The sequence below is a fragment of the Stegodyphus dumicola genome, chromosome 8, assembly GCF_044657685.1.
Source record: "Stegodyphus dumicola isolate Sdum_Otavi_A_Nest chromosome 8, ASM4465768v1".
Lineage (NCBI taxonomy): Eukaryota > Metazoa > Arthropoda > Arachnida > Araneae > Eresidae > Stegodyphus > Stegodyphus dumicola.
In genome coordinates, this window is record NC_140775.1 from 60,683,368 (window position 1) to 60,695,815 (window position 12,448).

General features: G+C 33.5%; 1 protein-coding gene across 1 annotated transcript in view; it reads left to right on the forward strand.

Moving 5' to 3' along the window:
* Nucleotides 1-12,448, forward strand: part of LOC118193364 (glycine receptor subunit alpha-2-like) — a 132,908-nt gene that overhangs the window by 42,168 nt on the left and 78,292 nt on the right. The window contains exon 3 of the mRNA XM_085822991.1: nucleotides 10,457-10,524. Within this exon, the coding sequence (XP_085679117.1) occupies nucleotides 10,457-10,524 (68 nt within the window). The remainder of the gene's footprint in view (nucleotides 1-10,456; nucleotides 10,525-12,448) is intronic.

Below are 12,448 nucleotides of genomic sequence, written 5' to 3' on the forward strand. Positions count from 1 at the left end.
CTAATGCAGTCCTCAGTCTTGCTGGCATCCATTTGCTGCACAAGTATGATTATGCAGCATGACATGCTTGATTATTCTCAGTACCTTAGTAAATGTTATGCAGAAATTTGTAGAGTGATTATGTAAATTTGAATTTCATTTGAATGGTAAATATTTATCCGGGAGTTTAGAATAAAGCTTTTATTTGTACGTTTATTGTGACTTTTTAATATGTTTGGAGAATTCAGAAAAATGTATAAGGAAAATGAATAGTTTAAGAGCTGAGATTCTGAGTTTATTTAAGATAATATTTCCTGTCTACGACAGACGTAATTGAGGAATCGTAAACTGTATATGTAAATCGAGCCTTGCGTTAATTAGATGCGGTTGTGTTTGTATTAATATTGTCATATTTATCTTTGGGTTGTAAATATTTGTAACTGTACTGATTGTCATAGTGCTTCATTTAGATTCAGGATAAAAGTATTGCACAATATAACCTGGTAACATAGATATAATACTCAGAACTTAATATGTCAGAACACAACCTTTGCACCTCCGCAGATGTTCGAGAAAAATCTGAATATTAAGTACACGCGCGTAATAAATTTTTGTTCAGTTATAAGTATTTCATTTCATGTTATCAATGTTTCAATGACTATCAAAGGTTAAGTTACTAAATCAGTTTAATAGCAGGGATGTAAAACCGAGTATACTTCCAATAACTGCCAAACGCTATTTTCCAGACTCAAGATTTCAGAGGTAAATACATTCTAGTCGCAATGGACGAAAAATGAAATAATGGCAAAGGCAAAAAAATAATGCGATGGTTGCGTTAAATAACATAAATGTCTGCATCCATATCAGTAGGTTCTTAAATTATACTGTAGAGACATTAGAATTTTTTGTAAACCGGAGAGATGACAAATTAGCAACCGCCTTCGCCGGGAATCGAACCACGTACCTCTGGAATACCGGCCCAGCGTGCTGAACCACTAAACCACGAAGGCACGCTAGGAAAGTGGGAGAAATACCTTATAATACAATTTCTGAAAAGCATGAACTTAGTAAAACTCCGAGTTTTCCAAAACAATGTTGTCTGATTAGAATTCTAAACTATGCAATTTCTCAAACGGGAATAATTAATGAACCACGAACAAGAAATCAATAAGGATTTCCACTTTTGAAAATCTTTGTGATATTTAGAAGATGATTGAAAAATATGGTAGAATGTTAGCTTATTTAGTAAAATCGATTTACTTCTGCAAATTCCTTTTCTCCAGCATATGATAGGTAAAGTGAAATTCTATAAACTTTTACATGGATAATTCTGTAAACAATGCAACTAGAAAAAATCTTCAACTAATAAGCTGCTTATTTTAAACTGAAAGGGTTTAAGAAAATGATTTAACTTTTTTCATTTTCTCTCTAATTTAATTTACTTGCTTAGTTTCTGCTGAGCATGTAAATATGTAAAACTACACCTTGTGCTACCTTTGTCACATATGTTTCGAAGCTTATAGCATGAAAGCGATTTAATCCTTGTAGGAAAAAGAGCACCATACGTGTAAAAGACACGTAAAAGATTAATTATCCGGATACAGAAATTATCGCAAAGTCACGCGTTAGGATTGTTCAGGCCTCTAACTGGATGCAAGAAAAAATTCTTCTATGAGACAAATCTTAAAATAAATAAATAAATTAAATTAAAAAAAACCTCGCTGGAAAGGAATCTTTGGAAACAGTGCTCAGTTCCCAAAAGATAAAATAAAGTCTTTTTGCTCTTCATTTAGGAAAAGTGACAGACAAGGAGAGACAGAAACGCTGCCGTTTATGGGTGTTTTCTTTACACAGATTCGCAGGAGTAATTTAGAACTAACAGCTTGTTGTACTTATTTTGGGGAGCTATCATTCTCACATAATAAATATGCATAAAGATTAAAGAAACTTTTCAAAATGAAAGTATATTTTATGTGAGTAACATAATGTTAAAGTTTCTTATCTGAATAATCTTTTTGAATGTATAATTTTATTTTTAAAGCACGAATGGCAGGAGTTTATATAACCACTATTTACGCTCATGATGATTTTCCATAATATGCAGTATTTATCATTGTAAGTAGCGTCTACCATTGACAATATCTTTCCATCCTCAATGATGCGGAGTGCATTATTTATTATGACATAAGCATTCCGTTTACTTTAATGCATTAGGCATATAGTTAATATTTGCTGTATGCATAATGTGTTCTAAATTATTATACACGCTTTACGTAAACATAGTGAAATTATCTTCATCAATATGTTAATAACAGAAAAGTGACTAAACATATAACTTGTGAATTAAAAAATTAGACGGCCAGTTGTTTGTTAAGTGCTGTAAATACTTTTTTAAAACTTATATTGAATAATTTGCTTAAGAAGTATTAGAAAAATAATTGTCAAAAATAAACGAATGCAAAAAGTTGTATCAAAAGGGAGTTAATTTGGCGCACTTCAAATGGTTTCATTAATAAGCAAGTAATAGTACAGTATATTATTTGACAAAGTTTGGTTTAGTTTATTTAATTACGGCAAAGCAATCATTGGATATTTTCGTAACGGGAGGAATGCTCGTGTAAGCTTTACTAGGAGAACCGGCTCGTACATGCCTTACACTTGGGGAGAGCCACGAAAACATCCAGCCAATCAACCCGTTCGGCGGGATTCGAACCCCGGACAGAACCACCACTGTTCGGCGACTTAACGGCTCTCCCACTAGTGTGCCTTAGTTGACCAGGGTAATAATATAATAAATATTATCAGGATTCACATGGGAGCAAGAAAGATAATATTCTCTACTCAAAAAAAAAAAAAAAAAAAAAAAAAAAAAAAAAGACAAAAAAAAAAAAGAAAACTGCAATAGTTACAATAATTATATTGCTACGAATTTTGTACATTTGTTAATAATTTCAGCGAAGTTATATGTAAACTTGTGTTCCTATGTAACGTAATATGACACGTCTCGAGAAATGAAGCTCTATTGGAAAAATAAGATTACAGGCGGAGGTCCATTAACATTGAGCTAAATGGCTATCTCGCCATATTGGCCAGATAGCTCTAAGCTGACGATCATTTGGTGCTAATTTTTGTCGCCACATTTGGCGAAGAATTGCCAAATGGTCGCCAAACGGTCCAGTCCCTGTATAACTGTAACTGGTACTGTAACGGAATAACTGTAATTGTAATAACTGTAATTGTTCCCTATAGGTAGCTGCAAGTTTATCCAACCCTTAGATGTTACTTTAACTGTATATGCCTTCCAGTAATGTAGATTTCTCAGCCGTCGGGGGAAAGCTATATAAGACCGGAGACAGCATGAGCTCTCAGTTTTTAGTTTAGTGTTGACTTCTGAATACGGAGGGATCTTCTTATGAGCTTCGCTCTTTAGATGCGCTTTGCATTGCGTTGTGTTTAACGTTCTCAGTAGTTTGAAGTGTTAACTACTAATTGCGATCTGTCTTGCTTAGAAGAGCTCTGTCAATACATTTGTGGAGAGTTCCAGAAATGTAAAGCATTTTATGGGGGCGAAAGTAAATTTTATTAAGTTATTATCAGTTCTGTGCGGATTCAGTCGTACGCCCGTAACGGAATGAAGTTTATTTAGCTAATATAATCGTCTGCTTTAATGCTATACTTGTACTCCTAAACACAGGAATTGAATGTGCTTTTACTTTTATGTGTTATTATACAGACAATATTTCAGTAAAGTATTGAAAAATATAAATCATTTGTAGACTTCTCACAGATTTTACTCATTTCAGAAAATGTTAATTAAGATCTTAACATATATATATGGGATCTTAAATTTACAGTTACGTATTTATTATATGAGAAGGGAAACGAAACAGATCATCTTACAAAACCCTTAGAGAGAAAGCTATATTTGTCAATGCTTGTGCAAAATGGTTTAAAAGGTTTATAAGCGGCGAAATTAACAAATGCAGTTATAAGCAAATGTATGCGCCAAGACTGTCTAATAGTCATGAACAGCGAGAATAAAATAATGTCAATCCTTCAATATCCAGTTCTGATAATTCCAGTTCTGATACTGAAGTGCCAGGAAAACGAATTTTTATATGACATTTTGATACTGTTAATATAAGTAATGCATTTAAAAATCAGATGTGCTTCCGCAAACGCCTAGTCTTGCGAATTAAATAATATTAAAAAGAAGATTAGATACTTCCAGTTGTCAAAAATACTAAACATTTAAGCTAAACTGAAACAATTAAGTAAGTATATTAAATAAAATATAATAATTCATCCATTTATACATAGTCAAGTGAAATCATAGGCTTTTAAAATGAACGAATTGAATGTTGATTACATTCACTTCAGCAATTTTAAAATGGCATTAATTTACCTTAACTAATAATTTATTAACATATCCTGCATCAATAAATTTTAAACAAATTACTCCATCAAATTTTTGAGTGAATTATTGGTTGTAAAGTTTAGCGATATGCATCTCTGATACAGAGCAGGAAATTCATTACTTAGAAGTTAATTAATTATTGAGTGAGTGAGAAACACATGAAATATTTCTAATAGTTTTCAAACTGTTATTGCATATTTTTATATAGATATAAAAACATAAGACGTCACTGCAAAACACAGTTTGTAGAGACATTAGGTATTTTTGGAACCAGGCAAGATTAAAAATGAGCAACGCCTTCGCCGTAAGTCGAACCGTGGACCTCTAGAATACGCAGCTAGCGTGCTGACCACTACACTACGAAGGCATACTGAGAAGGCGGGAGAAATTCCTTATACACTACCCCCTTTTAAAGGGGACTGTAGTTTTTAGGGGACCCAATTGCCAAATGATGGTGGAAAGAATCATCATTCACCACTCTTTTAATTCGAGCGCCACTGTGCACTCATTAGGTTATTTAGAAGCAGGAGGGAAAAAAATGACCAACGCATTCGCATGGAATCAAACCGTGGACCTCTAGAATATGCATCTAGAGTGCAGACCACTACACCACGAAAACACGCTAGGAAGGCGGGAGAAATACCTTATAAGTTTAGAAAAATGAACATTAGTTTGTACACCTTCGTAGGTTTTTCCAAATCGGAAAACAGAAAAAATTAGTTCCACCTTCACTGAGATTTAAAACCCGAATTTTCTAACTGCTAAGCGGACGTTTTGCGAATATCACCATAGCAACATGCAGCAAGGAAAGCGAAAGTTCCTTATCTATCAAGAAATGTGTATAGCACGTAAAATATTTATTGTGTCTAAAATTTTCCGAATTACATTTATTTCAAAGTATTTCATAAATGCAGCAAAATATAAACTTGATGAGAAGATAGTCATTGCGAAATGATAATCAAAAACTACTGATTTACTGGCTCCATTATATGCGTCTAGGCTATCTACTATATAAAAATATAGTTTATCAGTTACATGAAGAATGCTGAGATTTTAATTAATAATCTGAGTATGACTTAGTAATTCGTAATAGGTAGTTTAAACACCTAACTGATTTGTCCTTATTCAAATTATCTAAAACCTAAGTGGCATTTGCACGAAGTCAACATATCAACTCTTTGATCTTCATGTGAAGGGAACTCAATTAACAGTTTAGCCACTGAGCGTAAAGTACTCTTAGGAGTTACATCCTTCCAGGTACTCCATCAAATTAACGGAACTTAATAAAATTATAATCTGTAATGTAATACTGTAAGTAGTAAATTACATAATGTTATTTTCAAAAAACAGAGGATTATACCATCACTGGATAAAAATTTTACCTGAAGATGATTTCGTATTCTACTGCTTTCCTTCGTTAATTGTTTGTGACATTGTTGGATAACGTTAAGTACTACAAAGAGAGGAAGCGTTTCAAGCTTGCTCAATTTATTTAAATTAGATTGGGTAAACCTGTGATGGCAGGTACGACGATCATTGAACTAATAAGAGGACCTAACAACGGCTTGATCAATTTAATGAAGCAATTCATCAGGTCCTGACGATGTGTAGCTATTAACCATTTAAGCGAATTTAACAAATCCAGAGCTTTATCCTTGTAACACAGAGAAAGAGGTTTAACTTTAAACAACTTCAGAGAGACATAATACTGAAAGCAAGATCATTCAAAGAAAAATTCATTATAATGTAAAATGAAACAGTTATGCTTATGATTGTTTAACAGACAGCATCAAAAGTGTTTTTACTTCCTTGTATGAAGTAAAGGAAGTATAGTACACAAAAAATATAGGATATCATAATCGAAGAAAATATCCAATCTGATTGTTCGCGAATCCATTTGGATGATTTTGTTATTGTCGTCTCTAAGTTCAGATAGTAAAAAATAAATCTTTTTTACAAAACTGATTGTGAAATAAATTCAGAAGGTATTTTTGTGACGACTGTAGGTATGTACGTACGTATGCATTTATGCATGCATATATGTACCTCGCATAATTCAAAAACGTTTAGTTGTCGAAATTTGAAATTTTGTATATAGAACTGCTATAGCATCTAGTTGTGGAACTCCTTTTTCCTTTTAATCAGCCTTACCATGCGTGTATGCATATTACGCGCATAATAATCCTCATATTTATATTTAAGTCCTTACCTGATCTTAGTTTCACAGTCGTTAGTCATAGTCATACATTTTACAATTACAGAGGTGTTTTTAAATGAAGAAAATATTCATACGATGTCAAAATTAAAAAAATTAATTTCGTCAAATAACGCAGTCTATAGAATAACAGTTTATATATGTAGCTAGTGTAACAATACATATCTAATAATATGAGTTCATTCTTGTAAATATATAACAGTATATAAGTTTATTGTTATTCTATAAAAATATTTAATTGGCTTCAAAAAGATGTCATGTGATGGCCATGTTACCGCTAAAGCTGAACGTCGTTTATGTGCACATTTTCTAGCTAATCTGCAGATTAACGTATTTGCTCCGTTATAGTGCGGTATCAAGAATTTTCCGGATTTTACTCTGGTAATGTGCACATTAACGGCTTTCGTATCGCTTAATTTAAAACATTCATTTCTCTCATTTACTTTCCCTACTCCTGAATGTTTGTTTCATTGTATTAACTTTGGATATTTATTTATTACAAATTGCCATAGACGTGTTTATTAATTAAAATATATTTTTCTCCTTTTCTTAAATTTCCTTGAAAGAAACTTGCATACTTTTAAATTTGTGAAACATTGTTTTGATTTTTGACATAAATTCTGAATGAGACTTTTGTAAGTGATTAATTACTTTTGATTTTTGTAGTAATTTTGAATGTATATTATCTTTAAATGTATGTAGATACCAAAGGCAGTTAGTTACTTATTAAAAAAGCTTGAAACGCAGTACTTAAGAAAGACAGCAGCTTACTTAGATTGACAGCGTAATTAATATGTACCACTTTTCCTGTTAAATACTGGCAACTTATATTGTGGATATTTTACATGCATTTCATGAAATAAATATTACTTTTTAAAACAAAGCGTTTTTCATTAAAGGTCTTCCAAAGTGTTTTTCATCGTATTGAAATTTTTTATTCAAAACGCATATTCATTACTTACCGTGCGCCTTTGCATTTATTTTGTTTTCATTTTTTTAGCCTTAAGGGAATTACTTTTTGTATTAAAATGAAATTTGTTTTCAGCAAACAAGGAAAGAGCAACACAGACTTCATTAACTGACTTCAAAATATAAAAACGAGGTCATTCAGAGTTAAGATGCATTACTTTTATTTGATTATCTAGAACTTTTACTCTTTTTATGTTCTCCAGATTAAATTTCTTTTCTCATTTTTAGCATACAAGAAGATGTCTTTATTTATTCGTTTATCTTAAAACCTACATCAATGTATTTGAATAATGCATATTGATAATTTAGCTCACGTGTATGTAGAATTATTAAATTCGTTAATAAAATGCTTTTACTGAGGTCTTTATTGAGAGATTCATTTAACTTTACATTATGTCTGCACGGGAGATATTATTTTGAAAGATTTTGGGGTCGAGAATAAGGTCTCTAAGATACACATTAATATTAAAATTTCTTTGGTCTATGAGTATGTAATGTCCAAATCATCGGACAGAATTCTAAACGTTTTTAATTACGTTTAATGCATTTTATATAAAGCATTTCAAGAAATACTTAGATAACACCAGCAGCAAAAATTAGGTTTGGTTAATGTCATAGATGTCACTTAACGGCTTCGTTTAAGGAAACATATATTTAGCATTCTAAACTCAAGGAAATTCAATTCTAAAGGATATGCAAGGAAAATTTAATAATCTAAGCTGAATAAAAATTATAAAGCATGAAAAAGAAGTTAATAGCAATACACTGGTGTGCAAAAATTAAGGACGAGATGGTTTTTTCAATATAACTTTGTACAAAAGCTTTCCGAATCAACACATTTAATACCGTAAGATCCCCAATACGTAAGGACATGAGTAATGTAAGCAACACTTACTAAAAGAGAAATCAGAGGGATAAAAAGAAGCTTTATTGAAAAAGTAGCATGGAGTGCAATGCGACTGAAGGCCGAAACATCCCGGTGATGGGTGTACAGCAAGAAACATCCGGTCTTTAATAAGGGATATGATCTCCCCTGACTGCTAAGCAGGTTTCACAGCGTCTGCCCATGCTGAGAATGAGGGTGTCAATGAGTTGTTGAGGCATTGCTGCCCATTTGTCTTGCAGCGCCAATCGAATCTCCGGAATCGTTACTGGTGGTAAGGTACGAGCTGCCAAGCGTCTGCCTAGAAAATCCCATACATGCTCGATGGGATTGAGATCCGGAGATCGTGCCGGCCAATCCATACGTTCAATATCCTCACTCTCTAAGATCTGTTCGGCAGCTACTATGCGATGACATGGTGCATTGTCGTTCATGAAAAGGAACTGCGGACCCGTAGCGCCTCTAAAGAGACGCACATATGGAAGAAGAATCTCGTTACAATAACGGGTCCCGTTGACTGAACCTGCGTCGAAGATGTGAAGGTCTGTACGACTAACAAGCATGATGCCTCCCCAAACGAGAACACCGCCACTCCCTACCTGTCCCTTTCAATGACGTTCGAGGGATGATTGCGGCTTCCCCGCTCTCTCCAGATGAGTATGCGATGAGAATCGCTACTCAGACTGAATCTGCTCTCATCTGTAAAGAGTACTCGTCCCCATTCATTGTCTCTCCAATTCAGGTGTTCCCGGCACCACAGAGAACGCCTTCTCCGATAAGCAGGCATTAGAGGTACACACCGTACAGGGCGTCGTGCAAACAGACCACCACCGTGCAGTCTTCTGGCCACGGTAAAACGCGAAATCTGTCGTCCAGTCGCCTGTGTCGTGTGTCTAGCGATTTCTCCCTCTGTCTGCCGCCTGTTTCTTCTGGCCTGTAAGGCAATATACCGGTCATCTGCGGGTGTGGTTTCTCGTGGACGACCACTACTAAACCCACGGATAGCTGTTCCTGTAGTTTGAAATTGTCTCCAAAGTCGTGAAACGATGCTGTGAGCAATTCCGAACTCTGCAGGCACACTTGTCATACTGCAGCCTTCCTCCAACTTCACAATGATTCGACCTCGGGTAAAAGCATCCAGATGTCGTCTAACAGACTGATTATTCGCCATTTCTCGCTGAGGCAGCAACTCGGTGTGATTTTAACTGCTATACGGCGTGCAATCTCTTTGCCAAAAATACTGATCTTACACCGACAACATGCTTTATACTACTCAGACACTCCCCCCATTACGTCTACCTGCATATCTGCGCATGTGCTACCGTAGATCGCCTTACTTAATCTCCTGATTGGTCGTTCTGTTCGCTCTGCCGCTTCGTTCAGCTGATATGCTAATTTTTCGACTTCGTCCTTAATTTTTGCACACCAGTGTATATCACGTAATACCAATTCTGTAATGAAGATCGAAATTACGATATTTGCACAAAATTTTATTTAAATATTTTCTTGTAGGATGTGTTTAACAAAATCTGGTTAATTGATTAATGAACCGAAAAATCAATAATAATCAGCAGGCGAGATAGAGAAATTTAATAGTTAATTTCATTTTAGTCTAAGATATTCCTGTTCTCTAACGCAAAATTTCAAACCTTCCTCAATTTATTCAGTATGTCTATAAACATATATATTATATATTTTATTGTTTCTACGAAAATTTAGAGCTTGTTTATGACTTTAAGTATCTCAAATACGGAGTTTATTAACATTTGTTCAAGTTAAAATAATGTGGAAAAGAAACTATGAAGAATTATGTTAATTTTATGAGTTAAAAACAGAGAAAAATAAATGAATATTTTTCTTTACTTATTACGTTCTCTCCCATTAGTTTCAGTTTCGAATTATATTTACTGAATATTTCTATTTCAGTTTATGCATTTTAGAGTTAGATATATTCAGTTAATGCAGTTTTAGTAAAAGTATAATTCTTTTTCAGGTAAAGCTACGGTTGTTAGATTCCACGTGACAGTGCTTAGTTTGGATACAATAGATGAAGGATCCATGGTAAATATTTTGAATTTTATTGTCATTTAAAAAAAATCAATCAAATCTAAAATTATATCGTTAGAAGTATTTGTAATTTCAACGAAGGTTTTAAGCTATATGTAAATATTGAGTTTTCCTTTCATAAGAAAGCATTCTAAAAGCTTTTACAGATGCACTTAGAATTGCAAAAATTCTTTAACCGCATTACATAAATCGCAATAGAACATTAAATCTGTTAAATAAAAGAGCCTTTTATTGCGTCATAATTTTATAAACTCTGAAAACTTGATAAATTATGATTGACTATGAGATTTGTAATGTTAGTACAACTTGATCTTTTGTGTATTATTATAAGAAATATTAGTTACATATCATAAAAACCTCATGTTTAATAAAATTAATATATATGTAATATTGTGGCACTCGGGCACATGAGTGAAGCTTGTCAATCTGGTCACATCAGAATTCCGGACATTGTTGTGGCTAAGTGTAATCTAATGACGACACAGACGAATTTAACTTCTTAGCTCCATATTTTTATTCACTGCAAATGGCAGATCATTCAAGATTACATATGTGATAGTAATTTAGACTGAATACGATTAGCCTTAAATTTACTGCGTCATACTATTCAAACAAAGAAAGAGCGGCAGCAAAAAGGTGTTACAGAGAGCGGCAGGCGAAGAAAAACAATCTGACGAAAAATGGCGCGAACTCTTCATTTATTGCAGCGGTTACGTAACATGCCCGAATGTTCTCGAAAGTACTGGTCCAAGGAAAGATCCTGAAATTGCGGAAAGTTAATTAGAGGTTGCCTGTTCGAGTAGAGCAAAGCCATTGTATTTTTTATATTTTACACACACACGCATATATATATGAATATATGAATGAAAAATATATATATATATATATATATATCCATACACTTTTCAAGAACTCCTTTGAATTTAGAAGCTTAATAACTTTTATTATAAGCAATCAGAATTTAAAATAAAGCAGGCTGATGAATGCATTGTTTATTTTCATAGCATTATTGTGTTATAAAATTCAAGTAGAATGTCACTTCTTACATTATTTAAATATGGAGCAATGAATATTAAAATTTCCGATAAATGTTATCCACTTGCTTCTATTCGTAATTAAAACTTAGCACGTTGCTTGTCTAACAGACTTTTTTAGTTTACAGAAAAGAAAGATGCATACATTTTGTTTAGAAGACAACATATAATGTTTAAAGTAAGCTAACAGTTTATCTCACTTTTTAAAGTGGTTGGAGAATGTTACATGAATATAAATAATTCAGAAATCTAAAACTAAACTAAAAAAGTAATACGTATTTTTAATATAAATTTTTAAACTTTTAATTAGAACTTGAACGACACATTCTTAAAATAAAACAGAGATTTTCAACTTAAATTAAAGACTACTGAATAAAGTTGATGTATACAGCAATGACGTATCTTTTTTAAGAAAGCGTAAAACCTACAGCTAACTACTTAACACAGGTTGGGTTTCACTAGAATATCAATTTACTGGTTTTTACTTTCAAAAACAAGTTTTATGAAAACTAACAAATATTTTTGAACAACAATATGCTAACCTTTTACTTTTACTCTCCCTATAAATTAAAGCAGCTCTAGAAAATGGATTGGATTGGATTATTCATTTATGGCAAAGCACACGAGGGCTATCTGCCTAAAGGGAGGGATGCCTTCGTGGAGGACTTTCTAAGGGAAACTGGTTCGTATATACGTTACACATGGGGAAAACCACGTAAACGCCCATGCAGCCAGCCCGTTCGAGGGATTCGAAACTCAGACCGAATTACCAGTGTTCAGCGTCTTTACCGCTCGGCCGCTAGTGGGCCCAGAAAGTATATTGACCCGTTAGCTGCCGAGCGGCGAAGTCACTGAACACTAATAGTTCAAATCTTGAGAACGGG